The sequence below is a fragment of the Dromiciops gliroides genome, chromosome X (genome assembly GCF_019393635.1).
Source record: "Dromiciops gliroides isolate mDroGli1 chromosome X, mDroGli1.pri, whole genome shotgun sequence".
Classification (NCBI taxonomy): Eukaryota; Metazoa; Chordata; class Mammalia; order Microbiotheria; family Microbiotheriidae; genus Dromiciops; species Dromiciops gliroides.
The window spans coordinates 11,235,170-11,258,614 of record NC_057867.1 but is presented as its reverse complement, the minus strand read 5'-3'; the positions used below and the strand labels follow the sequence as shown (position 1 = coordinate 11,258,614).

At 48.1% G+C, this 23,445-nt stretch overlaps 1 protein-coding gene across 1 annotated transcript in view; it reads left to right on the top strand.

The window, feature by feature from the left end:
- SRPX2 (sushi repeat containing protein X-linked 2) overlaps positions 1 to 22,924 on the top strand; it is a 34,770-nt gene extending 11,846 nt beyond the window's left edge. Inside the window, exons 4-11 of the mRNA XM_043974198.1 lie at positions 4,823 to 5,014; positions 9,147 to 9,323; positions 9,611 to 9,737; positions 9,886 to 10,007; positions 11,214 to 11,393; positions 11,840 to 11,973; positions 15,885 to 16,006; positions 20,436 to 22,924. Of these exons, the coding sequence (XP_043830133.1) occupies positions 4,823 to 5,014; positions 9,147 to 9,323; positions 9,611 to 9,737; positions 9,886 to 10,007; positions 11,214 to 11,393; positions 11,840 to 11,973; positions 15,885 to 16,006; positions 20,436 to 20,616 (1,235 nt within the window). The 3' untranslated portion in view covers positions 20,617 to 22,924. The remainder of the gene's footprint in view (positions 1 to 4,822; positions 5,015 to 9,146; positions 9,324 to 9,610; positions 9,738 to 9,885; positions 10,008 to 11,213; positions 11,394 to 11,839; positions 11,974 to 15,884; positions 16,007 to 20,435) is intronic.
- Positions 22,925 to 23,445: the final 521 nt, after the last annotated feature.

Below are 23,445 nucleotides of genomic sequence, written 5' to 3'. Positions count from 1 at the left end.
CAGCCAGGCTGGCTTCCTCATTGTTCCCCGTGTTTAGCTGCATGCTCCCCATCCTTGGATTCAAGGCCCACGCCCGCTGTGAAGCCTTGCTTGACCAGCACAGGCCACCCTGATGGCGGCTGCTTCCTCTGAGCTCCTCCAGCACGTGGTGTCTATGCCTTCATTAGGCATTTAGCAGTCCCAGCTTTTTCCTGTGCCTCATTGCTTCCCAACTATATTATCAGGCAACACACTGTAATGGCTTCACCGGGGCAGTGGGAGAACCACAGTCCTGAATCTGGAGTTAGGAGAGGTGGCTTGCCACCTGGGTGACCGCAATTAAGTGGCTTTCCATTCCCTCATCTGTCAAATGAAGGCGTTAGACTAGGTGGGCTTTGGATATTTCCTCAAGCTATGATTCTCTTAGTACTGGACTTGAAGTCAGCAAAGGCTTGGTTTGGCTCCTGTCTCTGACCATTACTAACCATGTGACCCTGGCCAAGTCCCTTTACACAGCTAGTAAGTTTCAAGTGTCTGAATCCAGATTTGAACTCAGGACCTCCTGAATTCAGGGCCAGCGCCACCTAGCTGCCCCCTATCACTTTCTTAAGACAATTGATAAAATAATAAATCAAGCCCTGACTTGTAGCATTTGCTGATTTCAGAGGTGTAAATGCTCATGCTGAAAATTTAACAATCAGCTCTGGCCAGGTCTAGTGGGCTCCAGTATACCCCTAGGTGGAGAATGTTACATAAGTGAGCTAATGTGTATGACCTTAAAGATACAGACAGACCTGTGTGCGAGTGACAGTATTGACAGTGACATAGGTACTGGAAGCATTCAGACGACCATGGGGATGAGCACTGGGAGGGCTCTGGTCCAACCCCTTCATGACATAGATGAGAAAACTGAAGGCTGAAAAGGCAAAGTGATTTGCCCAAGGTCACAAGGTTGTAGGTAGGTGACAGTTTCGACTGGGACACAGTTATTATTCGGTAGCTAGGTAGGACATGGAGAGAACCTTGCTCTTGGAGTCAGGAATACCTGAGTTCAAATTCAACCTCAGACATTTAACTAGTTGTGTGACCCTGGCCAAGTCACCCCCTGCCTCAGTTTTCTAATTTGTAAAATGGAGATAACAAGTTCCCTGGGTTATTATGAGGATAAAATGAGATATTTGTAAAGTACTACACAAAATGCTGATGATTAGTATTATTATCCCCATATGGATGATGGGAAAGCAGGGACTCTCAGAAACTGGAGGACATCCCCAGGACTTGAACCCAGCACCCTCTGCCATTTGGCCCTCACTATGCCATAGAATCAACAAATGGATTTCTACATAAGCTTGTAAAACTGACTACTGGGGGAAGGGAAATATTGGAAAATAGATTTTCAATCCATTGGGGTTGATGGCGATACTCTCTGGCTGAAAAGTCATCCCTTTACAGGTCCCTAACAGGACCTGGTTTTAACGGGCTTGGTTTTTACTTTGCAATCTCTTAATCCCCAGTTACTTGTGGTGGTTCTTACAATGCAAGGACTCTGCCACTAGATGGGGTCAGCATACCAAACTCAAAGGTAAATAATTTGGGCTTAGTTGGCCAGAGCTTCCAGAAGGGTGGTTTAACCCTAATTCATGTTCTAATCCTCTTGTAGTCAGTCAACATACCTAAATTTTTAAAACATGCAAAATGTTCAGTATTGGAATTTGCAAAAAATCCCCTGAGCCGTGATTTTTTTCCACCACAGGGAACCCTGAGTAAGGGTAATCCCTCCAAACCACCTGCTATGACTTAGTAACTGAGTCCTGGGCAATCTGAGGCTCAGGAAAGTGCAATGACTTGCCCAGAGTCACAAAGCAAGTGTCAGAAGCAGAGTTAGACAAAAGGTCTCTATCCACTGCTCCACACTGCCTCTCAATTCTGAATATAACTTTCAGAACTGACTTTTTTTAAGGGCAGAGATTTAATAAAAAGGAAAAAAATTTCCAGAACATGCCCTGTGGGTTAGTCCATGGACATACAGTCCAATCTCGAGTACTTTTTAATATGTTTGATCAAAAGCTCCCTGAGGTTTTGTGCAGTCGGGTGAAGATCAACATCAAAGGTTCCTGACTGGGCTGCTTAGCTCTCAGGGTCAGCTGGCTTTTCTCTTTCTAGTCACTGTGAGGAAGCCTTGCTTAGCCTTAGGGCAATATGGCGTCCCCTTGGCCTCCTCCCCTATACTAGCTGGGTGATAATGGACCAGTAATCTCATCTCTCCGTACTTCCAATTCCTCATCTGTCAAATGGGGCTAATTAGGTCTGGAGTACATATCTCACGGGGTTATTATGTGGCTCAAATGCAATCATGTCTGCAGTGAAGCACTTTGCACCCCTTAATATGCTACCGAAATGGTAGTAATTATGATTCTGCAGGCCCTCACACTCAGAGACCTGGCTTCCCTCCCCTACAATGCTGTTTTTCTCCGGTCAGAGGTGGTTCGTTTGTACTTTGCTATTTTCAGTTTCCCATCAAATATTTAGTTTCCTCAGCTGGAGCTGAGCAGATCTTGATATTCATGTAATACTTGTTTCCTTGAATGAATGAATGAATGAATGAATGAATGAATGAAGCATTTATTAAGCACCTACTATGTGCAGAGCACTGTGCTAAGTGCTAAGGGCAAAAGAGAAGTCAGACAGAGGGTGTTCTCCAGGAAGGAGCTCCCACTAGAATGGGAGAGGGTTCAACTACAAGTCTAATGGAAAGGTCCCGGGGTCTTGGGGTATAGCAGCCATGAAGTTGGCAATGGCTTCACCAACGTTACTTCCTCTGATAAAATTCTATCAGTTTCTGTTGTTGAGCCAAGTATTTTGTACAAGAACTTTCTTTCCATTTTAAGGACTGCAAGAAGTTATTAGGCAGAAAATGGAGGAATAGGAGGGTGGTGAAGGGAAAAAACATTGTTTGAAAAACCACTGGTCTTTTAAGTCCATCTAAAACCAGCTCAGCATCCGTGTTTTCTTTTGTACTTTCCCTGGATAGTGTTTGAAGACTGGTCAAAAAAGGGCTGTTACATTTATCTTACATTTCTTTTTTCTTTTTTGTGGGGCAATGAGGGTTAAGTCACTTGCCCAGGGTCATACAGCTAGTAAGTGTCAAGTGTCTGAGGCCGGAATCCAGGGCCAGTGCTTTATCCACTTGGCCACCTAGCTTCCCCCATCTTCCATTTCTTTTTCTTGGGTTTTTTTTTGGTTTGGGGTTTTTTTTTGCGGGGCAGTGGAGGTTAAGTGACTTGCCCAGGGTCACACACACAGGGTGCTTTATCCCCTGCGCCACCTAGCTGCCCCCCATCTTCCATTTCTAAAACTCAAACCCTTCTGCCTCATTAGATTATTGCCACCAAGTGTATACACAGTGACACATACTGGTGATCTACCTGGTGCACTGCCTTAAAAATGGCTCCAATCTTGCTTGCACTTCTCTCCCTCCTCCTCCCATCTTATTTTTTTTAAGATGGTAAGATATCCTGGTAAAATTCTACTGATGGGGGCAGCTAGGTGGCACAGTGCATAAAGCACCAACCCTGGATTCAGGAGGACCTAAGTTCAAATCCGGCCTCAGACACTTGACACTTACTAGCTGTGTGACTTTGTGCAAGTCACTTAACCCTCATTGCCCCACCCCCCAAAAAATTCTACTGATAGCAAAAATCTAGGCTATCCAGAAATGTTAGGAGAAAGAATCAAATAAAGGTCTCTCAAATGCAGGTTTGACCCTATAAACAGGATTTTAAAAAATTTAACCACTTTAGATAGTAATATTTCTAAAATTCATTATACAATAAGCAAGAAACTAGGGGAAATTTTATAATAAGTTTTTCTGATCATGTCTCATTTCTCAAATATATAGGGAACTAAGTCAAATATAAAAACAAGAGCCATTTCCCAACTGATAAATGCTCAAAGGATATGAACAGTCTGTTTCTAGAGGAAGAAACCAAAGCTATCAATAATTTATATGAAAAAGCCTCTAAATAATTAATAATTAAGGACATAAAAATTTCTCTGAGGTACTTTCTCTCACCCATCAGATTGGCTAACAGGAGAGAAAAGGGAAATGACAAATGTTGGAGGGAATGGGGAGAAATTGGGATACTAATGCACTGTCGGTGGAGTTGTGAACTGATCTAAACATTCTGGAGAACACTGATACAGTATCCCAAAGAGATCAAAGAGAAGAGGAAAAGACCCACATGTACAAAAATATTTATAGCAGCTCCTTTTGTGGTGGCATTTAAGAAATGACAAGCAGAATATTTTCAAGAAAAACCTGGACTTAAGTGAACTGATACAGAATGAAATTAGCAGAACCAGGAGATCATTGGACATGGTAACAGCAATAATGTACAATGACCAACTGTGAATGACTTAGCTATTCTCAACAATACAATGATCACAACTCCAAAGGAGTCACGACAAAAAAAAAAACCTATCCACTTCCAGAGAGAACTGATGGACTCAGAGTACAAACTGAAGCACCTTTTTTCCTATTTTTATTTTTCTTGCTTTTTCCCCCAGAACATGGCTAATGCAGAAATAAGTTTTGCATGGCTTCATATGTATAATGGATTTCACAATGGGTAAGAGACAAGGGGGATAGAAGGAAAAAATTTAGAACTGAAAATAAAAATAAAATTTAAAAACAAAAACAAACAAAAAATAAAATGCAACACACATGCACGTGTGGTTACAAAGGGTTTTGAGATAGCTGAGTCCAAAGTGTCTTTGTGGGACAGCCCCACACACATGCCCTGATCTGATCCCCCTTCCTTTACCTTACTTTCTGTTTCTCTAGTGCCTCGGTGGTGTTACACTTTGAATATCCAAGATGGAGAAGCCACTTGCTACTCCCCAAGGGGAGGCAACTATCACAGCAGCTTGGGCACCCGGTGTGAGCTGTCTTGTGACAGGGGCTATAGGCTGATCGGCCGGAGGTCTGTGAACTGCCTGCCAAGCCGGCGCTGGTCTGGAACAGCCTACTGCAGACGTAAGTGAATGTGTGTGCCCCCTTCCCTGCCTAGCCTTCAATGTGAAAGAAATGCAGACCGAGACAGACAGCCTGGAAGTGTCTAAGCCTGACTATGGCACACTAGACTACCTGAGCAAACAAGGCCACCCCTTTGCTCTCCCACTGAATACCACCCCAGGGGCCCGAAGCCCATAGGAAACCAGCCCCAGAATACAGCAGAAGCACACCAAGGGCAGGGACTGCTTCTCGGCTGTGCTTGTGTCTCTATCCCTAAGACTTCAAGAATGTGTCAGAGTAGTCGCCACATTCTCTGTGACTCCTCAATGACTTGGGCATATGGTCTGAGAGATTCTGAGCCCAGCGCAAGCCTGGCCACAAGTATCCCAGTACTTCCCTAAGGTGGCCCTTGGCAAATAGGCAAGCAGGCAGTCCACCTCCAGGCCCTGCCTTGGTTAATGCTGCCAGAGCTTATGCTCAACTGGCACCCCCGCAGAGAACCCAGAGCCACCTCCATGCCGCAAGAGGCATCTAGCAGATCTCCCCAAGGGTTCTCAGGGAATTTCCAGTATGACAGTAGACTACAAAGAACCCTTTCTGGAAGCACACAGGAATACAGCCCTGTGCTTCTTCGGAGGGTTCAGGGACTTGCTCCAAGTCACAAAGCCATGACTAGAGGTGGCATGTGAAGCTCAGCCTCCCTTAGCCCCAGGACAGCATTCCAGTCACTCTGTCTCAGGGCCTAATTAGGGCTTTAGTTGTTGGGTTCAATTGCACAAACTGCACACAGGGGTGCTCAAAGAACAAAGAAACTGATCAGAGCTGGAGGGGTAAGTGGCTGACTCTCACAGGGACCTGTGGCCACCCTTTTCAATACTGGGTACACTCATTACCTACCCATCTACCCTCCTCACTGGACTGGGCCTGGAGTCAGGAAGACCTGAATTCAAATCCAATCTCAGATACTAGCTATTCGACCCTAGGCAAATCACTTAACCTCTATCTGCCTCAGTTTCCTCAACTGTAAAATGGAGATCATAATAGCACCTACCTCCTAGGGTTGTTGTGAAGATCAGATGAGATATCTGTAAAACACTTGGCACACTGCCTAACACATAGTAGATGCTTAATAAATATTTGTTCCCTTCCTTCATTCCATGGCACCCTCTCCCCACACTCTCCCAGCTGAGTACCTCATCTCACACTTAACTGAAAAAAACTGAGACCATTTGATGAGAACTGTCTTTTCTCCCCTCCTCCTTATGGCACTTCCCTCAGCTGTCTTCACCCCTTCTTTACCGAGGCAATCTTCTCCACATGCATCCTTGGTCCCATTCTACCCCATCTTTTTTTAGCAGATTACACCCTCTGTTACCCCACTCTATCACTAATCTTTAATCTTTTGATATATATTGGCTGCTTCCCTGCTGCCTACAAACATACCCATGTCTCCCCCAGAGTTAAAATAAAAAAAAAACTCACTTGATCCAACTTTCCCAGCTGCTTTAGTCTATATTTCTCCTCCCCTTATCAGGTAAACTCCTTAAGAAAGCCATCTACATTCAGTGCCTCTACTCCCTCAGATCACTCTTGCTTCTAAAACCTTTGCAATTTGCCTTCCAACCTTATTGTTCAACTGAAACTACTCTCTCCAGAATTAACAATGGTTTCTCAATAGCCAAAATTAATGGCCTCTTCTCATTCCTCAATCTTCATGACCTCTCTGCAGCCTTTGACACTATCACCCTCTTCTCCTAAAAATGGTCTCCTCTCTCTCTATAGATGTTTGTGAAATGGCCGTCTACTGGTGCTACTCCTACCTGTATGACTAATCCTGCTTAGTTTCCTTGGCTGGATCTTCTTCCAGGTCACATCGCCTAACCATGGGTGTCTCCGAGGCTCTGTCCTGGGCCATCTTTTCTTCTCCCTCTATAAGAGAGGCTGGCAAACTTCTTCTATGTAAAGAGATAAGACAGTGATTATTTCAAGCTTTGTGGGTTGAAACAAAATCAAAGATATCATGTAGATAAAAAGAGAAAACAAATCTCTACAATTTTTTGCTGATAAAATTCAAAATGTAATAATTTTAACTAAGTATGATTTTTTATAACATAGGTCTACTGATGAGGAGAATAGAATCCTTTTGTGGGGGGAAACATTTTGCTTAATTGGGGTTCAAAGTTAGGGTTCCCTATCATCAAAATCAGTTGCAAATGTTTATTTTCGAATGTGGATCTCTAATGAGATTTTATGTATTTCATATTTGAAAATGTCTATTCACACAGATAGGTACTGCCAAATACTGATATCAATCCACAAAGCATATGATTTTAATTAAGCACATTCATCATTTGGAAGGCATTTCTAGAATTCTATTTGATTCTTCTCTTGAGAGTTGCCATTTAACATGTTGTTTCATTGCAGATGAATCACTTCCAGGTGCAGATTAGATGGAGTTCCTTGATTACACAGTTAGATAGACTTTAAACTATGGAAATTTCTTTCACACTTACACGGGAATACGAAAAATGCTACTGGAATTGTGCTCCAAAAATACATCCCCTGCAAATTTGGGTAGGGATGGAGATCTTGCTTCTTGTTTTAGCTTTGGAAGTGTTTAACATTACTTGTTGACTTATTTGTCATTCAAACAACGTTCGTCGTCATCAAATTGACTTTCCTGTAGTATAAGTTTTACATACAAGTGCTATTTTGCCTTTTAATTTTAGGTTGAAACCATTAAGGAACATCATCAAGTTAACAGCAAAAGCTCATTTCCAAAACCAGTCAGTGTTCAATTAACAGAGGTTGAGGGTGTGTTGGTGTTGGTGTTGGTGTTGGTGTTTGTTGGTGTTGGTGTTGGTGTTGGTGTTGGTGTTGGTGTTGGTGTTGGTGTTGGTGTTGGTGTTGGTGTTGGTGTTGGTGTTGGTGTTGGTGTTGGTGTTGGTGTTGGTGTTGGTGTTGGTGTTGGTGTTGGTGTTGGTGTTGGTGTTGGTGTTGGTGTTGGTGTTGGTGTTGGTGTTGGTGTTGGTGTTGGTGTTGGTGTTGGTGTTGGTGTTGGTGTTGGTGTTGTTTAATCAGAAAATTTTCAATCTTGACCTTGAGCTCAAAAAATCATAATCAAACTTTTTTCTTTCTTTTCCTATTTTGACATGATGTGTATGTGGCACAGTACAGCAATGTACATGGTATTCAAAACCCTGGAGTGCTAACTAACTGTGCCACTTCAATTTGTAGCCAAGCTGTGAGAGTACCAGCCAGTCACACATGGTCTCTGTTGAAACAATTCAACTCTGCCATTGTCGCTCCAAAGCAGCCACAGACAAGACATAAACAAGTGATCATAGTCATGTGTCATAAAATAGTATTCTTTTGATTTTTTAATTTTAAAATGGAAAAAAGTGTTCTGTTTGTGAGATGTACAAGGACAGGCAGGAGGCCAGATTTGGTCCCCAAGCCTCAGTTTAGCAGACCTTGCTCTAGACTCATGGCTTACTCGATCATCAGCTCCCATGGGTTCAATTCCCATCTCTCTGCAGACCGCTCTCAGAGCCAGCTATATATCCAGACCTAACCTCTCTTCTGAGTCCCAGTCTCACATCACTCCCAAATTGCATGGCCCATAGATACCTTATCCAAAACAAAAATCATTCTCTGGTCTCCTTGGTGTTCCTCAAACAAGACCCTCCATCTTCCCAAATCCATGCCCTTTCTCTGACTGTCTCCCTCACCTCCACTTATGGCTTTCCCTAGCTTCCTTCTGCATGAGACCTTTTCTGGTTCCTGCCCCCACTCTCCACTCCAGGGGCCTCCTCAGTTATCTTCCATTTATGCTCTATTGATCTTACACATACACAGCTATTTTCATGTTGTCTCCTCTAACAGAATGTGAATTCCTTAAAGACAAGGACCATATTTTTGCCTTGGTTTATATTCCCCAACTTTAGTACTGTGTCTGACATATAGTAAGCACTCCATGAATATTTGTTGACTAACAGAAAGTTTCATGAAGCAGGGGGCAAGGCTGCAGGTATCTCTGTTTCCTGATATGTCTAATGGCACCTCTGGGTTCCTCACTGTCTCTCCCAGTGCTGGGCTGCTGGGCCCCTGGACCCCACCACTGCTCACAGAAGCCCCCTTGGCTCTCTTGTAGAGGTGAGATGTCCCGTGCTACCACTGCTCACCAGTGGCACCTACAGCTGCACAAATGGCATCCTGCTAGATTCCCGCTGTGACTACAGCTGTGCCAGTGGCTACCATTTGGAAGGGGACCGCAGCCGAATCTGCATGGAGGACGGGAGGTGGAGTGGAGGCGAGCCTGTATGCGTAGGTGAGGTCCAGTCCCCACCCAGTGCTGCCTTGACTCCAGCCATCCATCCATGAATGCCCACTCTAGCAGGAAACTGCCAACCATGGAATGAGCACCCTAGGTACTTGTCTAACCTACTAGGGGGCTGCTATAGCTTCTCCCCACCCCCCTCATTCCCACCCTGGGATAGACTTCTTCTTCAGACACCTTTGGGCTCCTTGCCTCCTATATCCACCAAAGAGAGTAGATGTGCCTCCCAGGAATGAGAGAGGACTGAGGGATTGTCATCTTATTTCTAACCTTGGCAGACATAGATCCCCCCAAGATTCGCTGTCCCCACTCCCGTGAGAAGATGGCTGAACCAGAGAAGCTGACTGCCAGGGTGTACTGGGACCCACCTGTGGTGAAAGACTCTGCAGATGGCACCATCACCAGGTGGGGAGTGAATGATATCTTTCTCCCTCTCTTTCCAGCTTCACTTTCACCAAGAATGCACAGACCATGGCAAGAGCAAAGCTGAGTTCCCTGACCCTAATCCCATAGTTCCTTTTCCCTAATGATTATTCTGCTCTGCTCGATCCAGGGTGACCTTGAGGGGACCTGAACCAGGGTCTCGGTTTCCTGAAGGAGAACATGTAATTCGGTACACTGCCTATGACCGTGCCTACAACCGGGCTAGCTGCAAGTTCATCGTCAAGGTGCAAGGTCAGAAAGGATGCACCAACTGGGTTTCCCTGTCACTTCCCTTCTGTTTCTGTTTTGCTAGACCAGGCACAGGTGACCAGGGAGAGACAATGTAGGCTGATGGAAAGGGCTACTGCATTTGGAGTCAGAGGACTGGGTTGAAATCCTGGCTGTTAATTACCACTTGGGGGATGCTGAGCTAGTCACTCCTTCTCTGGGCCCGAGTTTCCTCATGAATTCTCTTCCTCATCATAATCTGTGATCATACAATTTTACACCCTCACACACCTGTGTTGTGGAAGAGGGTTACCAATCTGGAAATGCCCTCTGATAAAAATCAGGGTTTTTCCGGGCATTAAAAGACCACTCATATACACATAGTTCAGCTACGCTGCCTCCAGAGTGGGCCCCACAAGCCCCTGGCCACTGCTCAAATGCAGATGAGCTCACAGGTCCCCATCCAGTCTGACATGATGGCTTCAGAAAGGTCACACTGGATCAGACCCAGCTCTGTGAAGCCAAAGCCTCTATCGAGACATGTTTTATAAGTCCAAGAGTCTCCTCAGAGGTTAGGAGGGATGTGTACCTGAGCACTGTGGGACCATTCTGGTTACTGCCTATGGCTTCTCCCTGGCGCTTCCAAGATGGCTGCCCTGGAATTTCCTTGAGGGAACTCTCAGACTCTCTCTAGCTTGAAGGCTAGACAGGTCCTTGGTCCATCTCTGGTCACACTGGGCAGTTACCCTGCACTAGAGCTGGCTCTGTTGCTGGTCTCTTTTCCTGTAACCCTCAGGCTTCTGGCTGACTTTTTATGCAGTTTGGGGGCAGAAGTCACTGTAGTTTCGCACTGTCTTTCTTGATCATTATCAAGGCTAGTTGGCACTTCAGAGTTTTGCTGAAATAGGTATGGGGAAGCTGAAGAGTCAGCCTCCATACAGGCAGTCATCTTGACAGGAAGTTCTCTCCTTTCCTACAATCAAGGCCAGCTCAAGGCCCACATTGTCACCAGAAGTTGCCCCAACTACTCCAGCCCTCTCCTCTGAATTTCTACAACCTGCCATTGATTTACATGTGGTCTTCCATCTTGCCCTGTTTTGTTTTTGCATTTGCAGATTCCATCCTGGGTAAACCATGGTCTCTCACCTTGGAAAACCCAGCGTGGACACTGTCAGGGCCTTCCTTTGGTAGAGGAGATTCTCCAGCCTGACTTGAGTTCTTCCTCCACAGTGAGACGCTGCCCTACTTTGAAGCCGCCTCAGCATGGCTACCTTACCTGCACCTCAGCAGGGGACAACTACGGGGCCATATGCGAGTATCAGTGTGATGGGGGCTATGAGCGCCAGGGGACCCCCTCCCGAGTCTGCCAGTCTAGCCGCCAGTGGTCAGGATCCCAGCCCATCTGTACCCGTGAGTGACCAGAGCTGTAACTAGCAACTTCTACACCCCTGATAAGCAGAGAAGATGGTAGGATCACCTATAGGATGGTAATACAGGAGAGAGAAATGTGTCTAAGCTGCTGAAAACAAAAGAAAGGCCCTCAAGGCCACAACAGGAATGAGGCAAGCAAAGACAGAAGCAAGGCCAGGATACTACTGTTGATGCCTACTCAATTGAAATGTTCTAGTACCATCTCTGCGCTGATCTAAGAGTTCAGTGATTATAGGGCACTGGGAGGGAAGGATCCGAGAGGTCTGTTGTAGGGACCCTGGGTAAACCTCCAAGTCCTTTTGCAGGGGGTAGGGAAGCAGCTTCCAATAGGGTGTGAAGGAAGGAGTCTGGGACCCAAGAATCCCTTCATTGAATCATTTGGGAGGAAAGCATCCTGAATGGCCGGCCATCTTCTTCTACTCCAGCCATGAAGATTAACGTCAATGTCAACTCAGCAGCAGCCCTATTGAACCAGTTCTACGAGAAACGACGACTCCTCATCGTCTCCTCTCCTGACCCTTCCAATCGGTACTACAAAATGCAGATCTCCATGTTACAGGTGAGTGCCTTCCCCTTCTTCATCCTCCCTAAGGTACCTAACAACCTGCATTCATTCCCTCTTGTACCATCTCACCTCCTTACCAAAAATCCATTATATCTGTGACTTTCACTCATTTTTTCCTTCACTTTTATTCTGAAGCTAAAATCTTCAGCCCCCAATTCAGTTTACTGAATCAACTACTTTTGCTGAAGACAAAATGGCAACATAGAAAATGTTGATGATACAGATTAAACTGAAAGGTGTGTCATGCTTATATTTTTTCCTGGCGAGTTGCTAAGTTTTTATCAACATACCACTGCTTAAAGTGATATATAAACGCTGGTTGTTCTTATTATTCTAATATTTGTGTTGAGAGCCTATGTTAGTGGATAGAGAGCTGGCCTAATTCATGGTCAGGAAGCCCTGGGATCAAGTCCTACCTTGTATACAGACTGGCTGTGTGACTCTAGACAAGTCATTTAACTTCTCTGGGGTCTAGGCAACTCTCACAGGCTTGAATCTGCCCAGCAAGTACTGATCTGCATTACTTTTCTTTGCAAGGCAACGAGGGTTAAGTGACTTGCCCAGGGTCACAGAGCTAGTAGGTGTCAAGTGTCCGAGGCAGGATTTGAATTCAGGTCCTCCTGAATCCAGGGCCGGTTCTTTATCTACTGCACTACCTAGCTGACCCCACTGATGTGCATTATTAAGGGAGGAGGTTTCCAAACCCAGAATTCCCTATACTGCTGAAATCACAGCTCCAATCCAAAACAAGAAAAGAAGAGATCATAAGGCTGCTGGGCAGCAGATACCCCTTTCTGAAGAGGGCATAAAACAAAATATCTTCCCTCCAGAGAAACAGGAATTGGTACCAGGGTGGTTCAAGTATCAGAAATAGCACCATGGGATCTGGAGGAAACCTTAGGGGCCACCAAGGCCAACCCCTTCATTTTACACTGAGGAAATGGAAGTGAACAGTGGTTAAGTGATTTGCCCAAGGTCACACAGCAAGTACAGTATCAGAACCAAGTTTTCAACTAGGCCCTCTGACTTCAAATCAAGCACCCTCTTCCACTGCTCTAAACACTTGTTTGAAAAACAATGTGGACCAATCCCAGGGAAGGGTGTAGCAGTTAGCTAAAGACTTTTTAACCTATACCACCATTATGGATTGGGCCAACTTGAACTCACATTGCCCAAGCAGGCTGGTAATGCTGACGATGGGACTTGAAAAGGAGCTATTTAAGAAGAGGTCAGAAGGAGGACTTTGGAGAGATAGTAGGCCGGACTGGCCAGGCTCTGAAGTTCATTCAGGAGAGCTGAGTAGGGTGGAGGGAAGGGGGGGGGGGGCAGAGGCCCAGCCCATCGGCGAGACTGATCTTTTTGTAGAGAATGAAGGTACAGGTAAGAACAGTTCAGCCCTAAAGCTGAGAAGGTAACCCTAGGGCCAAGACTAAGGACTTTGTTCCTCCAGGGCCCCAAGGAAAGAAAACAGAAATGGGTTATAGAGTCTCAAGAACAGGAAGGAAGCTTAGAGACTACATAATCCCAACCTCCTTATTTTCCAGAGGGAATGAAGAAACAGATCCACGGCTAGTTAAGAAACTCGCCCATATGGGCGGGAGAGAGACCTGCAATCACAACCCACATCTTAGTTCAGCTTTGAATGAGAGAAGGTGAACTGGAATGACTTAGAGTCCAAGCCTGCAGACTGGAAAGGCGGCAGGCCTAGATTATATCATGTTTCTTTAAAACTGTGCCATGCTGAGCAGCATCAACCAATCACTAAGCATTTATTAAGCACTGACTATGTGTCAATCAGAAAGAAAAGTAAAATCGGTCCCTGAATCAGAACATACAAGATAAAAAGAGTAAATTGATGGTAACCTTAGAAGGGGGTGGCATGAGCAGCTGGGGGACAGGCCTGGAAAGGCCTCCAGGAGGAGGTGGCACTAGAGCTGAGGCTCAAAGGAAGATTCTAAGGGATCCCAAGAGTCTAAGGTTAGGAGCGAGAGGGTCAGCCAAGGCAAAGGCAAGGAGATGGCGATGAAGTGAGGGAAGAACAGCAAAGAGGCCATTTGGCTAGACTGTGGAGTGCATGGAAGGTAATAGAATGTAAGAAGATTAGAAAGCTGGGAGGCAGGGGCCGTGCTATGAAGGGCTTTAAATACCAAACAAGAGGCTTTTGATTTGCCCCTGGAGGTAAGAGGGAGTTTGGAGTTGGCTGAACAGGGACTTTTTGCTAGAAGCGATAAGGGCCTTAGTGGAGAGCATAGAGATGAGCATAGAGAGAAAAAAGAGGGCCCAGGACAGAGCCATGGGAGATACCTAGACCCCAAGATTCCCATCAATGGTGGGCTTATTGACTATTAGGTCTATACCCTGTTCTCACACCCACTGTGCAATGAAAGGGAGAAAAGTCATGGATGCCAAGAGGAAACGCTCACCATTTGGCCCAGTGGCTATGGAGGACAACTTGAAGCAGAGCCAGCTGATCCATTGGATCAGAAAGCAAAACACAGATGTGGGCACCATACTCAGAATGCATGTGAAGCCAAAAAAGATAGAGGAGAAAGGAACAAAGGGCAGAGGTGGCAGAAGCAAGGGAAGCTGTGCCGGAGGGACAGAACAAAGCATGTGCTGGTGGCAATCAGGGTTAGGGTAGGGGACAGTGCCAGGAAAGCTTTCAAGGAAGGGAAGAGAAAGGTTTATAGGATAGCCACAAATGGCTGAGCAGAAGAGCAACTCAGGAGTTAACTAAAGGGACTGTGCCCAAGAGATGGTGATGACTGTGTTGGTGAGATCCAGGGATTTATAGTCACACAGGAACTTAGAGATCAACTAGGTCAATCCTCTTGGAAAGGGGGGTTGGACTAGACGACCTCTAGATGACCTCCAGTCCAGGTCTCAATCCCTAAGTCTGTGAAGTGTGTGATCAAAAAAGATAATGGGCTGGTAACAGGGGAAGAGTGAGAGATAATTGATGGACATCCCCATGCTCTACTGGTATCCTTATGATATCAAGAGGAATCAAGGAAGGCCCCTAGCACATTGAGTAAACCCTGCTGTGACACAGGATGGGCAGGCGTGGAGAATTTGCAGTCTGAATCACTGGCAGGTTGCCACAGATCCACTGTAATAACAATAATAATAATAGCAATAAAAAAAGAATAATAAATTTATGTAGAATTTGGGCATTTGCAAAGTGCTTTAAGGACATAAACTTATTTGAGCTTTACAACAACCTTTTAAGGTAAGATCTAGTATGATGCCCATTTTACAAATGGAGAAACTAAGGCCTAGTGTGTTTAAATGACTTGATCAGGGTGAGAAAGCAACAACAACAACAACAACTAGCATTGCAAAGAGCTTTTAAATTTTAATCCTCACCCTAACCCTGGGAGGTATGCGTTACCCATTTTACACTGTAGGAAACTGAAGTCACCTATTGGTGACTTGCCCAGGAAAACACATTGAGAAATTGTCTGAATTTTAACTCAGGTTTTGCTAACTCCAGGGCCAGCACTCTATCCACTGAGCAACCTGGCTGCAAACAACTGAGGCAAGATTTAAATCCTACTCTTACTGGGCCCAAATACATAGTCAGATGATGGTGTTCACTTGGGTGACACTGAATTGAATGAGACTGTGTAGCTGCACTTTGTCTGTTCCCTGTATAGTTATAGCCTGATAATCTCCCACTTGTTAGTTTGTGTGCTTCAAACAGGACCAAAAAGCTCAGCTACAACCCCAAGGCTATCTTGGGCAGAGAACTCTGGCCTTCTTCATTTGAACCACACTGTGCTCCCCGCCCCCGGGGGGGGGGGGAGTTGAGCTAAAGGAATAATCCCCAGAAGTCTAGTGCCCAAAAGAACCTCTTGTTTGGGAGCAGTCCCGGGCCCTTTTCATCCCACCTGTCTCCTCTCTAGCAATCCACCTGCGGGCTGGATCTCCGCCATGTGACCATCATCGAGCTAGTGGGGCAGCCTCCTCAGGAAGTGGGACGCATCCGGGAACAGCTGCTGTCGGCCAGCATCATAGAGGAGCTCAGGTACAAGCTGGGGAGCCTGGGAAAGACACAGGCATGGCAGGTCAGAATGGGGCTTGCGAGAGATGCTCTTTAGGGCCCTTTCTACTTCGAGTTTACCAGGGCACTTGACGCTCTGCAAGACCCAGGGTTCAACCCTGCAATCCTATTGACTCAGAGACTCCTTGGGTTTGCTCTGTCTGTAAGGAGTCATCATTCACTGAAGTCATGCCCATCATCCTCTGAGGAAGGCAGGAGGTAAAGACAAGATCTCCTCTTATCAGCATCATTATCATGACACTGGTTTCATGAAGAGCACTGGCTACCCTAAAAATCTCTTATCCCCAAGGGTTTGTTCTCAATGGGACAGAAAGACAAAAGTCAACTGAGGGAGAAACTGGGAAATAATAATAATAATAGCTAGCATTTGTATAGTGTTTTAAGACTTGCAAAGCACTTTACAAATATTTTGTTTTATCCTCACAACCACCCTGGGAGGTAGGTGTTAATATTACTTCCATTTTGACAGATCAGGAAACTGAGGCAAACAAAAGTTAAGTGACTTGCCCAGAGCCACACTGCTAGAAAGTATCTAAGGTTGTATTTGAATTTAGATCTTACTGACTCCAGGTCTAGTGTTCTATCCATTGGACCAACTAACTGCTTCACAGACAATGGTGTTTAACAGGTAATGAGAACTCGGTATTGATAATAAAGGTTGCCCTAGCTAACTGGGGGAGGAGAAGACAGTGTCCGAACAGAACTTGTTAGCTCCCCACTTTAAACCCACCTCTCCTTGGACCATCATTCCTCTTGAAGGTACCTCCCAGCTTTCCAGTCACCCAGATTCACTTCTGAGACCCCTTAACTTTCCCTTCTCCCTCACCCTTCCACATCCCAACAACTGACAAATGTGGGCAACTCTACTCCCACAATTCTCAAATCTGTCCCCTTCTCAATTCACAGGACTACTGTGGTAGTATAGGCACTGTACTGACCATGGCATTCCCCTGTCTGAGAAGTTTCTATGATTCCCCATTGCCTCCAGAATAAAATGCAAACTCCTTAGCTGAGCATGTCAAACCCCTTCACACGCAGCCTACTCTGACTTAGCTCCTTGCCTTTGAGGCTACTTGCTGTTCCCTGAACTCATTCCCTCTTTGGTCTCCTTGCCTTTGTTTGAGCTGTCCTCGGTGCTTGAAATCTAATCCCTCCTCACTTATCCCTCTTAGAAGGGGCGGTGTGGTTTAGAGGGGCTAGAGTGCTGGATTCTAAATCAAGGGGACTTGGGTTCAAATTCTGGCTGCGACGCTTATTATCTGGGTTAACTTAACCTTGTGAATGTTCACACTCAAATGAAGGCAGTGATAAGGAAAAGGGACCCCACTTGTCAAGCCCTGTTCCTTAAAAGTTTGCCAAGGCCTTTCCAAATGTCATATCTGTGCCAACCTTGGGTGAGGGAGGTTTTGGTAGGGGTGTCCAGCGTGGAGAGTCAGTTCATCAGTGCAGATAATTACTCATGTGTGGGAGAGCTCAAAGCAGCAGTGTCTGGGGTACCAGAGTTAGTAGGGGTTAGTGTGCATCTGAGGTACTGCACAAAGCCAAGTACTCCTGCCTGCCATGCCCGGGGGGGGGGGGGAGGGTGGGCAATCGAGCCTTGCAGTAGCCCCCTACGGACTCAGCCGCCCCCCCCCACGGCGCTGCCGGAGGCGGAGAAGTCCTCCCTGTGGGGGAGGGAGGGGGAGTGGCGCCGCCTGGCCTCCGGAGCGCTGGCTGAGCAGCCTCCGGCTCATCCCGCCGCGAGCTGCGGGCAGGCCCCGGCCCGGCCTGTCTCCGGGGGCGCCCGTCGGCCCACCCCTCCCCCAGCCTCCGGAACCGCCCTCTGTGGGCTCGCTGACGTCCCCCGGCCCGGCCTACGAGAGCAGGGCCTCGGCCCCGCAGCCTTCGGGTCTTCCCGTGGGCGCCAGCCGAGCCGGCGGGGGAGCCCCCAGGCCAGCGCGCGCCCGGCCGCCCCGCCCTCCGGGTCCACGAGCGCGTGCAGAGGCGGCCACCATCTTGGCGCAAGGGCCAAGGCCTGCCTTCGCCGAGGTAACGGCCGAGTGACGTCACGGTCGGCGAGTCGGCGCGGCCCCGGTCCCGCCCCGCCCCCCCCCTCCCTGGGCCCCCTCGGCGGCCCCGTCGCCTCGCCTCGCCTCTCCTCGGGCGCCGCGCGCTGCCCCCGCTCCCCCTCCCCCCCCGCCCGGCCCTGTCCCTCCGCTCTGGCCCTAGCCCCGCCCCCCGCCGCCCGCGTGCCCCAGGGCGCTCGAGGCTCGCGCCACAGACGACCAACGGCCGGCGGGAGGTGGCGGCGACGCCAGCGAGCAAGGAGGATGCCGACCAACTGCGCGGCGGCCGGCTGCCCGGCCGTCTACAACAAGCACGTCAACATCAGCTTCCACCGCTTCCCGCAGGAGCCCAAGCGGCGCCGCGAGTGGGTTCGTCTCCTGCGGCGTGACAACTTCGTGCCGGGCAAGCACGCCTTCCTGTGCTCCCGCCACTTCGAGGCCTCCTGCTTCGACCTGACGGGCCAGACGCGCCGCCTCCGGGCCAACGCCGTGCCCACCCTCTTTGAGGGCTGCACTGCCCGCGTCAGGGCCCGTGGCCAGCCGGGGCGCCCACGCCCACGCCCACGCCCGCGCCCGCGCCAGCCCGCACCTGCGCCCGCGCCCCAGCTCCAGGGGGCCCAGGAGCCCCCTGCGGAAGCCCAGGAGCCCCCGGCGCCAGCCCAAGCGCCCCCGGCGGAAGCCCAGGCCTCCTCCGCCGCCGCCGCCGCAACTGCCCCCCCTGGCCCTGCCCCCGCCCCCACCGCCAACCACGACGCCGAAGAAGAAGACGAGGTCCAGCTGCAGATCGACGACGAGGTCCAGGTCGAGGCCGAGCAGGAGGCCCAGGCGCAGGCCGGGCCCTCCCCACCTCCGCCCCCGCGCCCCCCTCCGCGGCCCCCTCCCAGCCCGAGCCTGCTCATCCCCGGCTGGCCGCACGTCCTCCGGGATCACAGCTACGCCTTCCGCAGCCCCTTGGAGGCCAAGAAGCGCATCATCCGCCTGGAGAAGGAGATCGCCTGCCTGCGGCGGCGCATCCGGGCCAGCTTGTCCGAGGCCGGCTGGCCCAAACCCGAGGCCGGCTGGCCCAAACCCGAGGCCGGCTGGCCCAAACCCTAGGCCGGCCCGGCAAGGGGAGAGGGGCCTGGGGGCAGGGTTGCCATCCTCGGCCCGGCCGGGCCTCCTGCCCCCCCGCAGAGGCTGCCGGGAGGAAGAGTCCAGCTCCTCCCCCGCCCCTCTCCATCCTCCCGTTATCCCCCTGCATCCTCCATCCTCCATCCTCCATCCTCCGCCCTTCTCCACTGGACAGTTCCTGTTTCCAAGCAAATCCTGCTTCAAGTTGGTTGTGTTGTCCGCCGCCTTTACCAAAGACTGTTCCAGCCAGCCTCTTGGCCTGGGCACCCCCACCAACTGCCTTACCTGCCATATGCCCAAGTTCTGTGTCTTCACCGCATATGCCGACTTCCCTAGAGAGGCTGACACGTTTATTTATGGATGGGTTTTTAGAAAAAGAATCTGCTTTGAAAGGGACAGCCTGTGTCAGGTAATCTGCCTTAAACCCTTTTCCTTTCCTTTCTTCTGAGGCAGGAGGCTCTGGAGGAGAGCACACTTGGGCCTGGAGTGGGGAATCCAGCCTGGGTTCAAATTCTGCCTCTGAACCAGTTGTCACTGAGCCTCAGTCTCCCCAGCTGGAAAAATGAGGCTAAGAATTGCATTAAGATGTAATCCTCAAAAAAAATTTTTTTTTAATGTAATCCTCATAATTGCTTAGATTGGGTCAAGAAAGCCTGGTTAGTTCCATCCTGCCTCTGACACATACCAGCTGCGTGACCCCACAGTGGGACACTTTAATCTCCCCCAGGCGACTGTAATTTAATTAAAATGGAACTACAAAACCGTTTGCCTGACTCCATAGGTAAAGGCAGAGGAAATTGACACAGTGGGATTTTGTGAACACCAAAGAAATCAAATGGCTGGTCCCTCCCCACAGAGTCTATCATAAAAAGAATGTATTTTTTGATTTTGTGTTTGTTCCTTGCCAGTGCCAGTATTTGCAATAAGATACAGGGGAGTATGATTATTGATAGTTTGGATGGTGCAATGGTACTTCACATTCCAATAATTATTCAGCTTTTTAAATAGTTTACAATCATCACAAATCTAACACGCTGCCTTCTTTATAGGAGATGATTCATAAACACGTGTTGTGTTGTATTGAAATGCGATCGAATGGGTTCAGATCAATGGACTTGAGGTAGGAAGGTCAGGTGTTTACAGTAGTAGGATGGCGATGAAAGGTGCGGAAGGTAAGGGGGCTGACTGGTAAGAGGCCTAAGTCTCCTGACATTCAGGGCTCTTTTTTTTTCTTCCAGGCAATTTCAGCACCTCACCAGATCCTACTTCAACATGGTGCTAATTGATAAGCTGGGTGTGGACCGGGAGCGTTACATGGAACCAGTTACCCCTGACGAAATCTTCACCTTTATTGATGACTACCTTCTGAGCAACCAGGAGCTGGAGCAGCGCCGGAAGCATCGAGATGTATGTGAATGAAGCTGAGCCAGGACACAGGGAGTGCATAAGGCAGCCTGGCTTTTAAAGAACTCTGGACTCCAGAAAATAAAGAGATAGGGAGCTTATTCCATTTGGGTGAAATGGGGGCCCTACAAATGGGGGGGGGCTGGTCACCAACACATCTAAAACCATGTGCCACACCCACCCGCAGGGATCTGGGGTGGGTGAAGTTATTTAGTCCCATCAGGTTCAGCAGTGGAGATTGCCTGGGCAGCACCAGAGCACAGGGAACTTGGGCATTCCATAAAAATACAAGATCCATGGGTAGTGTTCTTTTCTCTGCCTTCCGTCCCCTCAACCTTCAGGCTCCCAGAAGTTCATAAACTCCTATGTTCATTCACCAACAGAATGTGTGTTGTAAATGGTTCTCTTGCCCAGATAGTACAACTGAAGGCAACACCATCAGCAAAATCAACCCCGCTTCCCTTCAGATGGCCCAGGGGAGGGAGGGAAGGGAAGGGAAGGGGGTGGGACTGAAGGGCATGTATGGCACCGATTTTGCCAGTCTTTCAGTTTTCCTTCCCAGTGCTTCTCCCTTTGCCTTAGCCTCAGATACTGCTATCCTCTAGGTTCATCTTACCCAGTGTGTCCTGGTGGCTTGCTAGTTAGCCATGGGCTAGTCTTCCTGCTCTTCTAGCCCCCACCAAAGTTGATGTACAACAAACTTCAGCTTCTCTTCCTGCTGCTCCCTCCAAGGGCCCCATGAAAATTGTCAGACATAGATGGATATGTCAGACATAGGTTCACTTTTCCAAGCTAGATCCAGTGCAAGTCAGGGCTAACTAAGAACAGTACAGTCAAGCTGTGAGAACCAGAAATGGGGGGGTGGGTGGAGAAAGGCCTTTCTCCCTCCCCCCTTTTATGTACTGCCATTGCTCAGACTTCAGCTCCAGAGTTCTTCTGCTGCTGCTCAGACACTTTCCTTAATTTCTGTTATGGCTCAAAGACCAATAACACGCCAGGTAACCGGGGGCCTTCTCCTTCAGTGTCTTTGTTCAGTTTGAAGGGGCACCTGAAGGAAAGGTGGTGGGACTTATTGACCAAACCAAGACCCTGCTTGTCACACAAAGCTAAAAGCACCAATAGCCTGGCTTTCAACACAAATATATGTCCCAAGGTGGCCTCAGGGAACAGGGGGAAGTTAAATATGGTTTTAACTTAGGATATTTATTGCTCAAAGCAGGGCCCTGGAGTATAACTAGAGGACCCCAAAAGCATCCAGATGAGGTGGGGGGAAAAGTCCAATTCTGGGCTTTGCCTGGTGGGCAGGGAACACAGGCTCCTGGCCCTAAGCCAGGAAAGCAGAAAGCACTGTTTGTTTACACAAGAGTTTTAGGAGAAACCTTATTGTAAAATCTTAGCAAAGCTAAGTTGTTGCTGAGTGGAATGTGACAATGGGACCGGCAAGAAAGCTTAAAAGGTCAGTGCAGAAGCACCACCTCAGCAAGAAAAAGTGGGCAGGTTATATCTTAGAACATGCAAAGTGCAAGAGAGTTCCACGTGGAAAACATCCAGAAAGACCGGACCTTCCAGTTCTGAAGGTCAGGGTCAGACAGGGAGTGAGAGCAACGCCTTTGCCTATAGCAGAGCTGGATTTCAATTGGCAGACCAGAACTGCCTGGCATGAAGCTAGATAGCATAACAGGACCAAGAAACTGTGTGCCAAGTCCCACCCAGTAGCTGACTGAAGCCACGTTCAGGGGGTGGCTCCCTAATCATATTCTCCAAGGAGGAAAAGGTGTTACAAAGGAATAGTGCCTGTTAGCTTTGATTACTCCCAGAAGATCCCCTCTGCCCTGCTGTAGCCCTTGGGTAAGAGTTGATCAGATTCTCTCTCGAAAGACGATCCAAATGCATTTTTTGAAATCCCCAGTCCTTTCTGGTGGGGAGCCAACCAGTGGGGTCCAACCCAGCTCTCTATCCAAAGATGCCATTATTATCATCAGCTACTTCAGATAGGACTGTTGGCTTTCAGTTTAAGGTTCACTGAGTGCTTTCCTCCTATAAACCCATGAAGTAGGAAATGCAGAATCCCAGTTTTACAGAAGAGTAGAAACCAAAGTACTTAGAAGTTAAGTGATTGCCATGCCTTTGATATGACCAAATTTGTGAGGCAAAATCTGAACCCAGGTCTCCTAACTCCAGTGCTTTCTGCTGCCACTGGCTGGCTCTCTAAGACAACATACCAGGCTTAGAGCCAAGCCATAAACCTAGCCCTAGCTTCATGCATACTCAATGCCAATTTATGTCATACACAGATCTATAAGTTAAGAAGTTGATTGGATATTATTGGAAACCTTTGGCTTGTTTGACTTTGTATATTAAATAGTCCTTTGAGATGTTTGAATGGACTTTCTGTTGAATGTTATCAAATCGTCTCGTCCCTGATCCCAAACCACAGAAACCTTGTTTGGGGCTCAAGGGTCACTCATTACTCATTGCATGTGCTGTGTGTAGCTGTATTCTGTTGCCCTCAAAGCTGAGCTAGCCCTGGTGAACTGGCAGGCCCTGGTCTCCAAAAAGACCTCAGGGCAGAATGGCTTGCAGAATGACATGATCCCCAGAGCTAGCAGACTCTCACTTCCCACACTCCCCCCACCCCAAACCCTGGCTGTCCTGCAGAGAACAGTGAAAGACACATCCTTGCTACTTTGGAGAGGAGAGCCAGTGGCTTCATTTAAGAGAGGATGGGAATTCTTGGTGCCTGATGATGGGAATCAGTACTGGTCAGGTAAAGGGAAGAGAGGATTCTTACTCCAGTATGCATCAGCCTAGAGTTTCATGTCCCTTCCAGCCCTGAGACTCTGG